This window comes from Polypterus senegalus, chromosome 6, assembly GCF_016835505.1.
Source record: "Polypterus senegalus isolate Bchr_013 chromosome 6, ASM1683550v1, whole genome shotgun sequence".
Taxonomy (NCBI): Eukaryota; Metazoa; Chordata; class Cladistia; order Polypteriformes; family Polypteridae; genus Polypterus; species Polypterus senegalus.
In genome coordinates this window covers 124,961,530-124,981,725 of record NC_053159.1, presented here as the reverse complement: position 1 = coordinate 124,981,725, position 20,196 = coordinate 124,961,530, and the positions used below count along the sequence as shown (strand labels likewise).

Genomic DNA, 20,196 nt, shown 5'->3' with positions numbered 1-20,196 from the left:
AGCTACATATGAGAGGATTTGACAAAATTAATCTCATGGATAGCCGAGGGACCCACCTTCATTCCAATATCACAAGTGTCTGCATGGTGCCTTGATCGGGTGGTGGTGACCCAATTCACCACCACAGTAGAACCAGAAAAGACAGGAGAGAAAAGCAGAGATTATTAAAGATCCCTGAAGAATATGATCATTCTCTGCCTATATAGTATATTAAGGAGTACAACTAAAATGTAACTATGTGAGAGCCAAATTAAAATAATGGATCTTTTGCAGATTTTTTTAAATGTTCCACAGTATTTTAGGTGCATAACAGCAAAAGACCACCTCACCACTTCTTTTAAACTTGGGTCTTGGAATTATCAGCAGACCACCATTAGAAGATCTAAGGTTACGACTTGGAGTATAGGGAGACAGTCATTTTATAAAATAGGAATGACAAGATTATTTAAGGCTTTATACACTATTAGTTGTATTTTAAGGCCAATTCTAAATGACAAGGGTAACCAGTGTAACAATGATAAAACTGGTGAGATGTGCTCAGATTTTCTTTTTCTAGTTAAGATTCTGGTTGTTGCATTCTGCGCTAATTGCAACTGATTAATATCTTTCTTAGATAGTCCTGTTACATGTGCATTACAGTAATCTAGTCGACTAAAAACAAAAGTGTGAACTAATTTTTGAGTATCTTGTAATGTTATAAGATATCTAATTTTTGCTCTATTCCTTAAGTGTAAAAATAAAGTCCTAGTAATCTGCTTAATATGTGATTTAAAGTTTAGGTCACAGTCGATGATTACCCCAAAAGTTCTTTACCTCTGCCTTGTGTTTTATGCCTAATGGATCAAGTTTATTTCCAATACCCTTGTTAGTTTCATATTTGCCAAGGTTCGTGTACTTTTTGGTATTTAAAATTTCATTTTAGAAGCAAACATGAAAAAACGAAAATGAAAGGAATTTTCAGATTTAGATTTTTGATTAAAGAATAAAATGAGGGAAAATAAGGTATTTTGTAATTCTGTGGTAACAAATAGCAGTCATAAACTTAAAATTACACATACTTTTCTGGATTTATTTGTGATTCAAATAATGAAAGTGTTATAGCTCAAAAACAACAAAACCAACGCATTTTCGTTGTCTGAAAACGGAGGTACTTCTTTTGCGCGATTTTTGAAGACACGTGCGAACCTCCCAACGTATTCCTCACAAGACATCGATCAACAGCCTTGAAGTTACACTGCATGGCATCAGCAGAGGATGGACCGTTGCGTTGTTTTTCAGAACAGTAAAAGAGTGACACTCCAGGACGAGGACACTGAGTCGCATCTTTCAGGTAAAAATACAAGCTTTGCAAACTTTGCTTCATTGATGTAACAGCTCTTATATAAACATTATTGTTGTTACTTACTGTGAAACAGCGAACATTTGGTGATTTCATTTACTAACAGTAAGTCTGGCAATTTTTAGAGTGCTAGCATTTTGAATGGTTGCTCATTGACTTTTACCGGCTACTATAGCTAGTAAACGTTTTGAGTATTAACAGTGCACAAAAGTGTAACACGTTAGTAGAGCGACGTGATTTACAGAAAGTTTTCTTAACATGTGTTACATTTGTCAATGAGGAACCATTCACACATTTACACACATTCAAAATGCTAGCACTATAAAAATTGCCAGACTTAGTGTTAGTAAATGAAATCACCAAATGTTCGCTGTTTCACAGTATGTAATAACAATAATGTTCATAAAAAAACTGCTACATCAATGAAGCAAAGTTTGTATTTTTATCTGAAAGATGCGACTCTTTTTTTTCTGCAGTCATGTCCTTGTCCCAGAGTGTCACTCTTTTACTGTTCTGAAAAACAACGTGACGGTCCATCCTCTGCTGATGCCAGTGTAACTTCAAGGCCGTCGGTCGATGTCTTGTGAGGAGGACGTTGGGAGGTTCGCACGTGTCGTCAAAAATCATGCAGAAGAAGTACTTACGATTTCAGACAACTAAAATGCGTCTGTTTTGTTGTTTTTGAGCTATTACACTTTCATTATTTGAATCACAAATAAATCCAGAAAAGTGTGTGTAATTTTAACTTTATGACTGCTATTTGTTATCACAGAATTACAAAATACCTTATTTTCTCTCTTTTTATTCTTTAATCTAAATCTGAAAATTCCTTTCATTTTCGTTTTTGCTTCTAAAATGAAATTTCAAATACCAAAAAGTACACGGACCTGCCAACCACTAGGATTTCTGTTTTACCTTAGGGTCAGGTGCTATCGATAAATCAAGCTGTTTGTCATCTGCATAGCTGTGGTAGCTCACCTTGTGTTTTGTGATAATCTGGCCTAATGGAAGCATGTAGATTGAAACAGATACTGCCGAAGACATCCACTCATTGTCTTAGGTGATTTTTGAAAATACTGTGGACTATGGTGTCATATGCTACAGTCAAGTCCAAGAGAGCAAAAACAGATATATGGCCTCTATCTGCATTAACCCACAAATTGTTTACTACTTTAACCAGTGCAGTTGCTGTACTATGATGTATTATAAAACCTGACTGAAACTTGTCAAGAATAGAATGTTTAATCAAATATTCATTTAGCTGCTAAAAACTGCCTTTTCTAGAATTAGTATTGTCCTCCATGTAGGAGGACAACTACTATAAAATCTACAGCCTTAATGCCTCCAATACTAAATTGCAAGTGGAGGTGGTTTACAAAGCTAGAAAATGTCATAATTAAAAGAATATATATTCCTCTGCACAATAATACTTTACCTTAGATATCCATGAATGTACACAATTACTTTTAAGATAAACTCAGTCACTTTGAATTTGAAATGTATATGCTGAGAAGTCAAGCAAAATGACACCTTTTATTAGCTAACTAAAAACATTACAATATGCAATCTTTCGGGGCAACTCAGGTCCCCTCTACATTACATTACATGTTGCCACAAAGGGTTGCTGCATATTGTAATCTTTTTACTTTGCCAATAAAAGGTGTCATTTTGCTTGACTACTCATTACATCCATAATTGCTAACAAGGTACAACACTACCTTGCTAGTACTACAAATGTATATGCTGAAATATATTGTAATTGTCATTTCCTCAGTATGACTATACTATTTACACTTTTAACCTGTCATTGCTGAGTTGTCAAAACCCAAATAAATGCCACCCACCCCACCAAGGGATCTTGGCAAGTAGAATGTGGCCTTTGTGCTTAAAAATTATTTAGACAAATGAAACAGGTCCACTATGACGTTACAAGAGTTAATTGCATTTCTTGCCACTAGTAAGCACATATCTTTCACTGTCCATCTAAATATGTTTTAAATAGGGAAGTTAAAGTACATTTGTCTGTTTTTTAAAATGGTAGTACATTGAGCTAAGTTATTGTTTAAATACACCTGACCATCATACACCTAAAACACTGGCCCTTCCTGTGACGTTCAGGATAAAAAAATGACATACTACTGGCTGATTTTAGGTGAGAGATTCTTTGTTGTATTTGAAAAAATATATGAAGATTAATTACATTTAAGCTAAAACAAACTCCCAGATGCTGAACCCATACTTCATTACCTTGTGTCTGTTTTGTGGCTGTCATAAACAAGCTGTTTGTTTTGTAACTCAGGCACTCTGGTTTCCTTGTACATTTCAAAGACATTTAGGTTAGGTGGACTGGTGATGCTGGATTGGCCCGTGTGTGTATTTGTTCACCCTGCAATGGACTGCAATGTGACCTGTTAAAGGGATTGTTTCTAAATTGATCATGGCATATTAATTTTACATTGTTTTTTGCTCTTAAATAGGATGTGCAACAATTAATATGATTGAAGGAAATAAGGTTTATAATAAAGAATATGAAGATATTGTTTATCATGTAGAAAGCTGGGCTTTGTTCTAAGTTGTGAATCTTATACTCATTAAACCTTGGAGGTGTACAATCATTTTAAACCCATACATGTAGCCACAGTTTTCCTTTGAATAGCTTACCCATTCTTGTTTATTCAAAGTATTTAATATCTAGAGCTGTCCTTAACATTATAGCATTGTGATTGTTGTCAATGACTGTAGTCAAAACCAGCATGGTTCGATGGTTGTCATTTGTTAAGGATGCCATTACAAAATTGAAGCTAATCACTCCACAGAAGTCCTCCTCACTGTACTGTATCTTACCTGGTTGCACTGTAACAATGTAGGAACATTCTTGGTTTAACTCCCTCGTATTGTATTTTGCACCAGGAAGGCAGCAATGAGAAACCTGAACCGGGTGTCTTTATTGCAAGTGCTTCAACTTGATGTACCTACTATAACTTCCTATTGCTTGAACCGCAGGAAATGTCTACCAAAATAACAAGCTTAACTAGTAGTGATGTTGTACTCACTGCCTCTCATACTCTTTCAAACACTTACTCCAAGCTTACTGTTTTTGGGTCACAGACTCTACCCACCTTCCTTAGTCTTCCCAGAAGTTCTCTGGTGATCACTTGCCTAACCTGCCAGTTTTACTTCTGTCAATCATGTTCCTAGCCGCAGCTCTCCTCTCAGAAGCCTAATAGCTGCTACAGTATTAACTACAGGTCAAGATTTGTCAGCTAGCCAAAAAGCAACTGAAATGAAACTGTTTTAAAATCTTAGAAATACAGACACATTTAGCTTTAAAATCAGTTATAAAATTTTATCAATTTAGCAATTGATTGTACATAATTTAGGTTTTTTATTTTTTTTTTTTGTTGATGTGAGCCTATTTATTGCCCAAATCATTTATTGTCATTTCATTGCATGTATTTTGAAGGAGGCCACCCCAGTAACAAAGCGATTAGCACTTTTGTCTCATGGATTCAGAGTCCTAGGCTTGAAACTTATTGCTGATTGAAGTCTGTGTAGTTTGTATGTTCTCCCCATGTCTGTGGGGCTTCTCTTTAGGTACTCCAGTTTCCATTGCATTACATGCCATATCCCTCTCTATGACTGACGCACAATGAAAACATTCTGCAGTATTTTAGCCGTTCAGCATGCTTTATGCACCATATCGTAATTAGCTGGCTATCCATTTCTGTCTCCTGGATACAGCAGTTGAAAGGTTTTTTTTTTTTATTAAGATATGCACTGCATTCTAACGTAATGCAGATGTAAAGATCAAGGAATATTTATTGTCACATTTACAATGCACAGTGAAATTCCTACTTGTGTAATATTCCTTACAGACACAATAATAAACATAAAACATCAGGTCCAAAAACAGCTCACATTTAAATCTAATATTAATAATAAACACAGCATTGCATACATGACAGCCACAGAAGATGTGGCACTTAATTCACTTCGATAAATACAGACAGTTTATCACATAATGACAGTTGAGCAGCTCTATTACCTACTTGCAAAAACTCTAATTAAATCTCAAAACTTGTGTGTAATAGTTCTACAACACCCATCAAAAGGGACAGAGAGAGAAAAAAAATTTGTGCAGGATGCCTGTGTTTCTTTGATTCCTTTTGTTTTTCCCAGATAGCACTTGGCAAATATTTGCTGCAGAGATGGTTTTCATGTGCCAATGATGATCTGGACTGTTCTTACCACACTCTGTAATGCCTTGTGGTCATTCACTGAACTCCTGCTTTACCACCACACCATGAAGCCTGTCAGGATGGACTCTACATCACACTTATAAAAGTTAGTGAGTGGTGCTGGAGACATTCGAGCCTTCCTCAAACATCTGAGAAAGTACAGTCATTAATGGACCTTCTTCATGATTGCTGTAGTGTTTTCTGTCCACCTAATACCATCCAGATGTTTCAAGGTGCTGTACAGTGCAAGGGCTACTGCATCCTCTGTAGACCATTTGTGCTTACAAGCAAACTGCAGGGGGTCCAAGCTGTCTGGAATAACACTCTTAATGTCTCCCAGCACCAGGCTTGTAAGGACTTCATAATAATTGAACTTAACGCTACTAGACGATAGTCACTAAGGCATTCCACGCTGTTTTTCTTGGGAACTGGAATCATAGCCATATTGCTGCTTTAGTGAGGGAAAGGTTAGAAAAAAAATCTAACTGATCACTGCAATTTAAATCTCTACTGCTGGTTTTATTGGGTCCAGTTGCCTTTCTAATGTTGATTTTACTGAAAGTCTTCATCATATCCACTGCAGTGACAATGAAGGTTCAGTTGTGCTGCTCTGTAGAAATTCACACCAGAGGCAGTCTGTTGCTGCACTCAATGTTTAAAGATATGTAGAGTACCAGCTACAGCTGGTACCTGAAGCATCCTTTGTTACTCAGGAGAGTATATAGTTAATGTGTAATTAACTGATTAGATTTGTGAAAGCCATCAAGGTGCAACTTTGTTACAAATCAATTGGATCGCACAAGTTACATTTGGTCAATGTAAATCATTTTATGAGTTCTTTAGTTATTTAAAGTAATTTAAAATTATTTTGCATCACAATGCATGCAAAATTGTATTGCAAAATGTAAGGATGCAAATTTTTTTAACTGTACAAAAATAAAAGCACAAAGTATTAAAATAAAAAAAGTTTGATATAAGAAAAAACAATACATTTTGGATATGAAGCTGAAAAAGAAAAATACTCCACTAGCATCCTACCCCAAAAAAACAAGCCAAGTCTCCAAAAGGAAAAAAATTAAAGGCTTGATGTGAATTTTCAATTTTTTTATGTGAATAGACTGCAGGAAAATAACATATTCATATCAAGTTCATATTAAGAGCGTTGCTCAGATTTCATCTGAAAAATACAGATGGGATTTTGTAAAATCAAATGCCTTGGCTCCTTAACTGGACTGTCAGTGTCTGGTTTTTAGTGCTAGATTACTGTTAAAGGATAAATTAGATATTTTTTGCGTCAAAATTATTTTTTCACAATCATGGTGTAAGTTAATTTGCAAAGGAGAAATTGTGTTTAAATCTAAGCATTTTTGAAATTAATTTTTAAAAATGCTTGCCTGTGCCATTTAAGATGGGGTTCAAATATCACTCGTCCAAACATAGAACAAAAGCCTTAAAACTTACCAAATGTGCACTTTGAGGCGGTACAAGTTTTGATTGAGAAAACCATTAGTGAGCTACTGCATGTTTATGAAAATTAAAGGAAATTGAAAATAATGTTTTATTGCAAATTCTTGGCACTGTTATTCCTGAAGTAAGTATATGCTCTGTTTGCTTTACTGTTCAAAGCTGATTGTCATAGGCGTAGTTTTCACGTAAATAAGAAAGTAGAATACCACAAAACTAGAAAAGTGTGTCGAGGTGTTTATTGCAACACTGCCTTTCTACCAAAGTACTTCAACAGTGCACATAACCAGGATGTGAAAATAAAAAAAAATAGTATTAGCTGTTTTCATTGCCTATCTTCTGGAAATCACAATAATTTGAGGGTCAGCAGTTGTCTAAAGCCTCTCTTTTGATCCAGGCTACAAATTTTCCTCCTTTTGACTCTAAGAAATCATTCTTTCTCTCTCTTTTCTTTCCACTTCAGTCTGTTGGAGTTTCTTACTGGTTTATTCTGGCTCCTACAGATATGTGTATGATCTTAGGAAGACTAATGTGACTGAAGCAGACAAAAGAGTCTTAGGGATAATGGATATGAGTCCTTTGTTGGTATTGCATTATGTTTACTATTCTGAGGAGAGGTGCAAGTAAGAAAGTCATTGTATCATGTATACATGACAGCAAACTTGAATTTGAAGAAAAATGTTGCACTGACTGCTAGAAAACCATTCACGAACTGCAGGTAATCATGCCCTCAGGGGGCCAAAGGTTGCTGCGGAGTGAATATGTGGAGTTAATAATGTGAAGAGCATTGCTGGATTTCTTATAAAAATGCAGAATCTCACTAAAAGTTTTATTGCCTCAAAATTACATGAATGTACTATTTAATAGCATTTATGTATTCTTAGGATGCAGATCAATATTCAAGAACATACAGTACTTGAAAAATGGGATGTATTTGCTATGCTTTAACACTTTTGTTTTATGTTTGGATTCATTGTTTTGGGGTCCATTTTAAACTGCAAACATTGAATATTTGCTTTTAAATTATATTAAAAAATTTCACTTCATAACACAATTTCCAAAGTATACCACGATTATGAAAAAATAACCACATTTATCCTTTAATATTGAACAATGGACCTTCTGCCAGTACAAAAATATTACTTACTGCATTTACCCTGGAAATCTTGCAGTTGTCTACATAAAGGAAATAAGGAGAGGGCTTGCAGATCAATTCAATGGAACATGTTTGATTCGTTAAGATTAAAAACCTTACAAAGGCTATTGCAGAACAGTTCATATACCTTTCTCACAGCCATTTGGCTGTTTTTGTTTTTTCACAGAGTTTTAGAAATGTTTTTGAACGAAACACCATAAGAAGCCAAACCTATTTTTAGTCTTGGTGTACATATTTCTCCCGGATTAAGGGAACAACTAACTTTTTAATCTCCTACTTCATCTTCTTTAGCTGCTACATAGCCATATACAAAAATTATGTTTTAATTTAATTAATAATGTATGTTTTTTTTTTTCCTCAGTGAAGTGTAACTAAAGTAAACAAAACTATACTGTATTCATTTACTTACATTGTAGTCCTGCTTTTACAGAGGTCGGGAATTATCCTAGGATGCATGCTGAAGTAAGCAACTTGTAACTGCCTTAAGATTATATGAGAATGCAGATCATTCTTTTCTATAAGACCCTTATCCACATTAATTCTACATGCTTGATATTTGGTAATGTCCAGATTAGGTTATGGTCTTCACATTTTCCTGTAATTCCACCCAGAACAGATATAGAGAAGATTAGTATTTTATTGATTATTTAGATTTTCATTTTATAATTTCCTTTGTCAGTAGACTTTGGTTTATAAATATTTTCTCCTATGTTACATATGATTAGTGCTACTGTTGTAACCCTACTGGAAGGTGGCCTAAGGTACTGGCCATATTACTTTGTGTGTTGATTTTTGCTTTTTTCCATGCTTTTCAGTTTCCTTCCACCTGTGTGGAAGATGCCATTGCGATTTCTAATACCAAAACGGTAACAGAATAGATCTATATGTCTGTCTTATTTAATTGCAAAAAAATGAATGCTGTAATGTCTACTTGAGTGCATGCATATGGAACAGAACAACATACATGTGCACTCATGCCCTGCAAGCACATAAAGGAATAATGACTACTGCAGCAATGAGTTTGTCAGTTACTATCCTTCAAACATGGAAGGCAGCTGAAATGCAAAAGTGAATAAGGCACACCAAATTAAGCATGAATAAATAAAAACATGCAAAGAAAAAGTATATTTGTCAAATTAGAAAACATGAAAGTTACTTTTTAAAGCAGTTATTTTTTCCCCAATTAAGTTCAACTTCAAAGTTTGTCATGTGCACAGTAAGGGAACATGTTTCCCTGTACAATGAAATTCTTTCTTTGCTGTCCACACCAAATGACAAAACCAACGTATAAAGATAAACATAAATAATAAGTAGCACATAGATAATAAGTAACAAAGGCATCATAAAGTATAAAAACAGAATAGAAATACAGTTGTGTGAGGTAGATAGAATGAGGTGAACCATGGTTATAAACTCCAGTTAGTTATTTAGGAGTCTAATGGCAATGGGGAAAAAAGAGTTATTTCGCCTGGAAGTCCTGCATTTCATACTTCTATACGTCCTGCCTGAGGGTAGATGTGTGAACAGTTTGTGTTGGGGGTGGGTGGAGTCCCTGAGGATCGAGGCAGTTCTCCTGCGGACTCTGCAGTTGTAGATGCTCTGCAGAGAGGGCAGTGGGATCCTGGTGATCTTTTCAGCAGTCTTTACCACTCTCTGCAGGCTTTGCAGTCCATAGCAGTAGTGTTGCCATACCACACGGTGATGCAGCTGGTCAAGATGCTCTCAAAAATGCAGCTTAAAAGCTGCCGAGGATCTTAGTTGACATACCAAACTTCCTCAGCGTCCTCAAAGTACAGCTGCTATTGAGCCCTCCTGACCAGCTGTGTGGTGTTAAGTGTCCCACTGAGGTCCTCACTGATGTAGATGCCCAGGTATTTAATGCTGGTCACCCTCTCCACTTCAAGCCCTCGGAAAAACAGCGAATGGTGAGATCTCCTCTCCTTCCTCATGTCCACTATCATCTCCTTCGTCTTGTCTGTGTTGAGGGTGAGGTTGTTGTCCTCACCCCATGACGCCAGACTGTCCACCTCCCTCCTGTAGGCTGCCTCATTCTCACCAGTGATGCTTCCAATTGCTGTAGTGTCATCTGCGAACTTTAGGATGATATCTTTGTGGGAGACGACACGGTCGTGGGTGAACAGGGTGTAGAGGATGGGGCTGAGGACGCATCCCTGTGGGGTGCCTGTGTTTGTGATAGTGGTGGCTGAAATCCTATTACCAATCTTGACAGACTGGAGCCTGCCAGTCACAAAGGGTGGGGTGCAGGCCAAGTGCAGACAGTTTATGGGGGATAACCGTGTTAAAGGCACAGAACAAAGAGCATCCTGATGTAGGATGGTTAAGAAATAATCAGTGAACTTGATAGCGAGAAATGAAATGGGGGAAAAGAAAATAACAAGTACCCTGTTTAAAGTCTTGCATACTTTGCCAAAGGGTCACAGTTTTAAGTGTATGTTAGTATTCCCTTACCCTTTACACATACCAGCTTTTACAATTAGAAGAACAATGCTTTACTTGTGCAGAGAACCAACTCCCTGAATTCCAGTCCATCCAACTCAGTATAAGAGTTGTAAGACTTGTAATTTTATTGGTTTATTTGACCTCGCTATACTTGAGATATACAAGAACTAAAAGAAAGAAAGAAATATACAACCTATAATTCAGTTTTAATATTTGTAAAGCACATACTGTATTCTTAAAAATCGAAAAGTTTAAACCTTCTTATGGAATCTTATGTATGTACTGTCATTTGGAGAATCAATTAGCTCTTGTTTTTCCAATAACCTCAGAGGTTATTGAGAGAGAACTATAATTTTTTCCCATTCCAACTCACCATCTGATCCTTAGTATGATTAGTTTTTTTTCTTTATTTCCATTTATGACCATTTGTAAAGAACCTTGAATTATAGTTTGTATTGAAAGGTGCTATACAAATAAATGTTGTTGTAACTGTTAATTTCAACTGTATCCCCTGCAAATCTCTTGGCCACTAAGAGAGAAAATATGTGACAAATAAGTGGCTGTGCCATCCATTTTTATTTATTATTATTATTTTTTGGGATAGTGACTCCCAGTGTAGCCTGTATTTTTCTTTATTACTGACCATAAATAATGATTGTAATTTGCTAAATAATGGAGTCAGGTATATACATACTTCGACACTGCAAAGCTAGTTTTTGCTTGGTGAGGCAACAAAAATGTACTTTCTAGCTGTCTCTATAACTTCATTCTATTTGTTACTTATTTTGGATTTCAAATAAGATGACTTTGTATTACAGTTGTCAGGGATGCCGGGGTGATGACCCGGCCAGGACGCCTTGAAGGATCGGAAGAGGGCGTGCTCCTACCTTGGACCACGTGGGGGCCGCCACCCTAGTTGCTTTGGGGGCCAAGGGTAGAGGGCTTGGAAGCCCAACCCTGTAGGGCCCCGTGGTCACTGCCACGGGGCGCCCCGAGGCCTTGGGAACCCTGGACCTCAACACTTCCGCCACAACAGGAAGTGCAGGGGGGAAGAGGAGCAGGGACACCCGGAGTGCTTCCGGGGATACAGCCAGCACTTCCGCCACACGGGGGCGTGTCGGTGGGAGATTGCTGGGAAGCACCCGGAGCACATCCGGGTGTGAATAAAAGGGGCCGCCTCTCTTCATTCAAGGCTGGAGTCGGGTGGAAGTAGGATGAAGCAGGAGAAGCAAGAGTGGAGGCGGCCCAAAGAAAGGCATAGTGTGTGGCCAGGACTTTGGGGGTAGTGTGTGCACTGACTTTTGTAAATAGATTTTGTAAATAAATGTGTGATGGGTGAAAAACAACATGTCTGCCTGTCTGTGCCCGGGTTCCGTTCACACAGTGTATTACAATGTATAAATTGTTACTGAAAAAGTTACCCAGATCAATTTAAATAACTTTTATGAGCCTATGGTGGTAAACTAAAGCAGCATAGCTCTGTATAACTTTTTTTTTCTTTCCCTGCTTATTATAATCTTTAAAGAATATCACAGGCCTTGGTGAACAGAGAGCTGAAAAACCTCCATTCCTTTAATTCAGTGAACTTCCTGAAAGCTGTCAACAACATTTCTCCTTTTATGCATTGGAATTTGGGATCAAAACAAGTCTGTGCTGTTCTATGTGTATGTGTTCTACTTGTTTCCAGCTTAAAACAACAGGATTCCAAGATGAGTTCTAGAGAGGCTGGCACTTTATGCAATATGGGCAGTGATTCAGCTGAGCAACAGTTAATGGGATTGTGGCTTGTGAGGCATTACATATGTATAAGGATTTCTTTTCCAAAGCATTTCTTTTTCTCCCTGTTTACATTGCTTTACCTAGTGCTCTTCTTTTAATATAACATTCAAGTAATAGCAGTGATGATAGAATTTCTGCTGAAGATTAATAAAGATCTGTTTGTCTGTGTGTCTGTCTATGTCCAGTATGTACCGCATAACCAAAATCAGACCATCTTCAGTTTAATATCTTTTCCCATCTGCCTTACCACTTCCTCATTCTCCTTCCTGTTCTGTCTTGGTGGCTCAAATTTACTCAAATATATATTTTTTTCAACTTCTGCTTTGAAAGGTGTGCCAGTAAAATGAGATTGAAAGAAATCTGTGCTGGTGTGCCTTATAAAATGTCATGGGCTATTATTAGGTTTTGTGAGTCTGCTTTAGTGCTTTTGTTGAAGTGAAGCATCATGTCATATGCTTCAACATCACTAATGGAAAATTTTCTGTCAGGTTAATACTGATGATAGATTAAGTTAAAACAAGTTCCAATGTCTTAATGGGTTCTATTCAATTAAGTGTTGGCTTTTGTCCTTTCCAGACATCCAGCCATTCCAACAGTAGATTGAGGAAGGCTAGGAAAGGGACTGAGAAGGAAGATATATTTGCCTATATCCTAATATCCTTAAACACAATATTTTATACTCAGACACATTTTGGATGTCCCTAAGGCCTTAACCAGTTCATCAAGACTGCCAAAATTAGGGCAGACACAAGGTCAAATCATCCTGAAATGTAGGAAAGGAAGACCTGTCTCATTGAGAATGGACACATTGTTTTAATAAATCACCAGGTGATGTTTGAATCAGTTTGCTGTTTAAATCATCTCTCTATTATTAAAAAAAAAATCCTGGGAGAGAAAGACTAGAGAGACGAGACGTGATCACGGAAGACACTTAAAAGACCCGCGAGACGGAAGAGATTGGCCACGGAGCATCTCGCTGGGACCTTAAACATGAGACTTTGTGCCAAGAGATTGACCCAGGACCATCTCACGGGGATGTAGAACATGAGATTCTTGCAAGAGAAACCCTACTTACAACCAATATCAAATAAGACCGCGGGCAGCAAAACGCTCAGTCTTGTAAAGGCTTTGAGTACACACAGATCCAGGGCTCTCAGCGCATATAGAGCGTATAAGGACAATACATTATAGATGAAACGTCAACAACTAAGCGAAGAAAAGTGACTCAAAAGCGTTGGAGAGAAAAAAAATGCAAAAAGAAAAAGAATAATCTAGGTGCAAATTCAGAAAATAAGGAAAGTCATAATCAGCCCGGAACAAGCAGAACTGAAAAAAAGCACGTCCAATCGGGCTCAGAATTAAAAGACAAAGTAGAACATCATAAAGACTTTCAGAAACGTTGGTGCTATACACATGTAGAGCAGGGTAGAGATTATAAAAAGCTGTGGAATTCGAAAGGCTCAAAAAAAATTTTTTCACAATACAAATTCAGAGAAAGTTAAAGAATATGAAAGTAGGAATATTAGAAAGTATCAAAAAAAGAAAGTATAGATTGCAGTAGCGCAAACAAACGGAAATTATTACTTGAAAAAAGAAAAAATAATCACATACCAGGTATTATTGGGAAAAAAAAGCAGAACAAAGCAAGGTCAGAAATAAAAGACAAAGAGTACAAAGAAAAGTAAAAATTCATAAAGAGGTTAAAAAACAAGGAGGCCAAACACATGCAGAGCAGGTTAGAGATAATGAAAACTGGAATTCAAAAGACTCAAAAGAAACATTGGCACGATACACATGCAGAGCAAGAATAAAGAAGAAAAATATGAAAGCAGAAAAAAACGAAAGTGTCAAAAAAAAGATCGCATTAGCACAAACAAAGAGAAATTTTTACTCGGAGAAATAACGAAAAGGCGAATAGAGATCAAATATATGGACATTGGTGATATGTCAGAAGTATGTAAATATTGTAAGGCTTTGAAGTTTAAGTCAGAGAATTTCAAAAACCGGGTTTACCTCACATTTATTTATTGGTTACTTTGCAAAAAAAAATTACTAAATGCTGATGATGTAGATCGTTTTGTCTGTGCTGAAATTCCAAGCAGAGAAATCTGTCCTGAATTATGGTACAAAGTCATTAAACACACGTCTCACAGACCTCATTGAAAAGATTCAGCATGTTGGGACTCGAAAGATTCCAAATAAAAGTGAAACTAATGAAATAGCAACAATTCAAAGAAAAAAAAATCTTAAAAGTGTGTATCCGGAAAACCAAAAATCGCAGTTGACAAGCAAAGCCCCTATAGTCTTTAAAAAAAAGTATAACCCACAGTTTTTCTCCCAGGCAGGCAGTAAAGTCAAGACTGATACCTCCGTTCTGGATGGGATAACAAAATAGATGAAAGCAAGATTTAAAAATATTTTTCTTATTTAAAAATCTTCCAAATTCCAGTTCCAGCACATTGATGTGCTGGACATTTATCAAAATAAAAGTAGCCAGACTAAAATAAAAGCATGACTGCAGAATGGCTAAATCAGCCAGATACCAGCACTGAAATCTATGTAATAATAGAACTGTAGTGGAAACCTCATTGAGATATTCTCTTTCCCAGAGGCAGCTGTTTTTCTGCTGTGCTGTTGGAAGTGATTCTTTGGCTTACTTTCTGACCTTTGTTTTCAGTGGTCATGCTTCCTAAGTGGACTCTGCTCGCATTACACTCTCACCCATGACTGTTTCTTCATTTCTGACCTGTGGCACCTGCTGGAATGACAGAGATGGAATGGGTGAGCAGTTAAGCACAGTTGTGACTACTGTCCACTTTTCATGATAGTTTTTGTAGAATAGCCACTGACTGAGAAAAGCAGAAAAAGAGATTGTAAACATCCAGTAACTTATCATCACAGGCAATAAAAAAAGAAAACAGGAATCCATAGCAAATTTTCCCATTGCTTTTAGCACATAAGCCACGCTGTTTAAACTTCAAACATCACTAGGTGGTGAGGTGTTTAAAATATGTTTTCCTCACCCTATTTTGTGCGATTGACTTATTCTACCAATTTAGAGTTCTTTGATTTTACATTTAGACAATATACCATGATGGTTAACATGCATTACAAAAACTCTGTGAGTTGTGTTTTTTGTTTAGCTAATTCAACCTCTTTTCTATTGCATAATAATCCCATTTTCTGGGATCTCTCAAGTGTCCTATTCTATGTGTATATTAAAGTACCATTTCCAAGTAAGAAAGACATTCAGAAAATTTTCCAGGAAAGTGGACGGTAATGTTCTATTTTTTAACCAAAATGGGGATCAAATCCAAACATAATACATATTTTTCCCTCTATGGTGGATTTCTTTCAAAAAAACATTTTTAAATTTTTTTTTTTTTTCTATTATTTAAAAAAATAGAATTCTGTGAGGTGTACAGCATAACCAGTCATTTACCTATCTTAGACTTAGAAAACAATAATAAACATTTACAATTCTGCTCTTGGATGTTTGCCTTCTGACCTCTAGTAGCTTTGGGCTTAGTAAGTAAGGAACAGAGTAATGTTTATAATGTTTACACTTATGTGTAAACTGACCAAAGACCGAAACTTTGGGCTTTTGTGTCACTGCACTAAGACCTGGGAATTTCCTCTTTCAAATCCCAGTGTTGTTCTTGTCCTTGATACAGCTGCAGAGACAGAAATGTAAAATCCAGTCATATAAGAAGAGTGTTTGAGCAGTTTAAATTAATAAAACTAAGTGGTTGTGTTTTGCTGTTGAACCCAATTTTCTTTAGGAGTTAATTGTGAAGGAAAAAACAAGAAAAACTTTGTGTTCACTCACACAGAAATTAAAAGGAAGGGTCTATTACCCAGGTTCAGAACACTAGCCAAATAATAGTTGATCATAAACGGCATTAGATAGATAGATAGATAGATATTATAAAACTTAAAACAAAACACAAGCACATATATTTATTGTTGTACTTGCCAGTGTATAGCCATTCCTAGTTTTAGGGTATTCAGACTGTATTGTGTCCAGTTTCAGTATGAGTAGTCAATAACTTTTTTTGCACTTTTGTATTTTACAAATAATCAAATTTTATGTGACCCTCTGTTTTGTGTTTTAGTTTGCTAGGCATTTCATGCCATGTTATGTGACTCATGACATCTTGCGATATAAGATCACAATTGAACGAGTGTCTCAACTTATGAAAATGTTTCTATTCTGCGTACAACTTTGGTTTTGTTTCAAGACTTCTAACGTTAGTGTAGTTTCTTGTATTTGCCAAATAATATAGATCTTTTAGCAAAAGCAGAACAAGATATATTTTAATTTCTGGCTTGTCTGAGGGAAGCAGTCTTTTTTTGCAGTAAAATCTAGCCATACAAACTTATGCTACATTGTCTTAAACCACTTATTAAGTTCACTTCGGAATTCATTCAGTACCAGGCTGCTAATTTTTATTTTAAACAGTTTTTCCCTGTAACTGATTATGTCAAATTTAATGTCCTCCTTGCTTATTCTGCTATATCAGACAATAATAACAGCATCAATGGCTTTATTTCCTTTCAAGAATTGTTGCAACAATATTCATTTTATACACAAGAGTGATTAATTATTCTGGTCTCAGAATATTTTTCTTTTTTATCACTGTTTTTACATCAGTTCTCCATAAGCCACCCTCCTGTAATCAGATATATTTTTGTACCCGTGTACAAGAGTACATTTTTGGATAACTGAAATAATAAATGTAGTATGCAATATAATAATAAAAAAAAACATTGAGTAGATTCTGGTTTAGTTAGAAAACTATAAACATACAAAATGCAAAAATCTCATGTCTAAGATTTCTTGTTAGATGAGTCTGACAGTTTTTTTTCTGAATTTTACAGGTAATGGGAAGTTCGGGGAGGCTGTACACATGCTATGTTGCCTGCCTGTACTGCCCCTGTCCAGCATTTGCCTTCTCTGTGCTGCAGAGGAATGATGGTTTGTTGGTAGGTGTGACTATATTCAATTCCTATAGACAACAGGGCAAGAGGCTGCGGTGATTATGTAATACTAAATAATAAAATTATAGTTTATCATACAAAGTATTTGAAAAGTCTATCAACTGGGTGAAAAAATAACAGTGTATAATAAAAAAAAAACTGGTATACATGAAGAGGCAGCAAGTGAAATATCAGAAAAAATATAAGAAATAGAACAAGAAAAAACAAATGAGAGCAATGACAGAAATACCTTGTTTAACAAAAACACAACTGTGCAATACAAGAAAATAACAATCAAAACTGATTCGAAAAAAAAGAAAATATATACTTAACAAGAAAATTATAAATACATGTACATGTAATTGAAAACAAAGACAAACATATACAAATTATTTTAAACGATGAAACATCTGTGCAAATCAAGAAATACAATTATGAGTATAAATAAAAAACTAGAAGTATCACATAAGTACGACAAAAATAGTTATGAAGGAGTAGGTAACTCGAAACTAAAATAAAAAATGAAAATGTGAAAATATCATGAATACATAGTTATTAACAATAATACAAATTATATAAGGAGATCAACTTAAAGCAACTGAGCAAGTGATCTTTACCAGACACATGTATGACATAAAATACTACCTATAAGAAGTAATACCAAAATGGTGTGGAAGGACCTAAACATTACTGTAGTTCATGAAAAATCCATAACCAAATCTGATGTTGTGTCTCTTAGAATCCCAGGTTAAGGAGACTACTGGCAAATAAGAAATCCAGAGTATTTGTAACCTTCACTCATCACAAGATGGAGTACTGTATCTTCATCTGTGGCCAAGGTGTTTTAAGGAACACCTTCTTCAGGGCCAAAGATTAGAGTGAAGTGTCTAAATAAATCAAGATACTTTGGGAATATGGAGAATGAGCACAGATCAGCACAGTTGTACTACAGCCACCATGCCAGTGTATGTGTATGTATGTATGTGTGTATTTATCTCACCTAAAGTGTAATATGTCTCATTCCTCAATAAGGAAAAATGAGATTGAAATCAAGTTAACTAACTAATGCTCTAGATTAATTTATCCAAACATTATTAAAGAACTGTTGCTCAGCTCTGTAAAAAAAAAAAAAAAAAGTTTCAACAGGGACAGGATCACATCATAGAAGACAAAGTGCTACAAAAAGGATGGTTCGAATTATGTAAACTAAGTTTTAAATACTGCAAAAGAATTAAAAGTGAAGTTGCCACTTTCATAATTGACAGTTGTAAATGCCATACTCGTGACCAAACTGAGGACTGAAAGTGGTAAAGAATTGGAAATGAAAAAGTGCCCCAATCTGGGCTATTTATATAAAGCTGGACTATTCAATGAGTCCCATAATGCTGCATATGCAAAAATTATAAATCTAAAACTCTTCATGGCAGAGTAGTGAATTATTGAAATTATTCATCCATATCCAAAAAGAGGGCAATTTCCAAAACCATACACTTGAGAACAGCAGATGTTATGTTTTGCATCAGTAAAATGTCTAGAGACAAAATGTTTTACATTTTATGACCATATATTGATTTTATGTTCTGAAATGTGCATCTTAAGTTTGTAGAACAATAACGATGTAAGAATATAAAAGTAAGTAGATGACACAACTCATATTGCAATCAGATCTATATATTAAAGCAATATATTTGGAGTTAGAGACATTACTGCCTTTAAATACAAAGTTGTGTGAGCTGCAGTATATGTAAGGAAAATGCCTAGTTTTAAGAAATTGATACTTTTTGGGTTACATCCTTAAACACACTTTAATAATTATTGGAGCTACAAATAAAGAAAAAAACATAGGTGTGACTTAAAAGAAGAATGGTGCTTCGCAATATACCAGAATTATATATTGAAATTAACATATTTAAAATATGTTATGGAGCAAACCATTAGATTGTCTTAATTTTGGTTAGCAGATAGGAAGAGTATTTCCCAGTCAGAATAAAGAACTTGCTTGGCCTTGTGTGTAGAGGAGAGAAAAGCCGCACTTTGAATAATGTTATTTGCCTGATATATACAGTTCTGGCAATTTGAAAAGGTGCAACTTAAGTGAAAGCACACTGGGACACAAGAGTTAGATACATTATCTAAATTTTCAATGTCTCTTTATTTTAATTATTTAAAATTAAATTATCAACTAATATTAATAAGAATTTTAACTAATTATTAACTAATGAGTTAAGCAGGTTTAAATAGTAATTTAACTTTAATTGGAGAACCTTGTTCACTGTTGTTTGTGTCCTTCAAAAGGACTAAATCCTGTATATTGTAAAAAAAGAAACATAAGAGAGATGAGGGAGTTTTAGGAAAGCCTCATTTATTACAGATGATAGTTTGTTGTTAATGGAGGGAGTGTTTCTAGACATGCATCTATACAGCCTTTTGTAGCGATCACATTGTGAATAAATGTGTTCTAGTCATGAAACACTGAAAAATAGCTAATGAATGTGGTTATAATATTCTGAAAGTGAATTGTGCAGATGTTAGGGAAGAGAAAGGGCAGAGCTGGGACTTCCAATCTGTACTGGAAACAGATATACACATTACTTCAAACATATCAAAAAATGTATTTGCTAACACAAAAGATCTGAAAAGTGTTCATAACTTGGGCAATTTTTAGTAAGGGACTACAGTCTTAACATTTTGGTAAAGTAGATTTTTTAAAGTAAATTATATAATGATAAGCTGGCAAAAGAAACATGCTATCTAATTAAACGTGAATAGTTAAACAAGAG

The 20,196-nt window shown here is 35.5% G+C and overlaps 1 protein-coding gene across 1 annotated transcript in view; it reads left to right on the top strand.

Annotated features, from left to right (window-relative positions):
• zswim7 (zinc finger, SWIM-type containing 7) overlaps positions 1 to 20,196 on the top strand; it is a 77,302-nt gene that overhangs the window by 53,486 nt on the left and 3,620 nt on the right. The window contains exon 5 of the mRNA XM_039757056.1: positions 17,318 to 17,422. Within this exon, the coding sequence (XP_039612990.1) occupies positions 17,318 to 17,422 (105 nt within the window). The remainder of the gene's footprint in view (positions 1 to 17,317; positions 17,423 to 20,196) is intronic.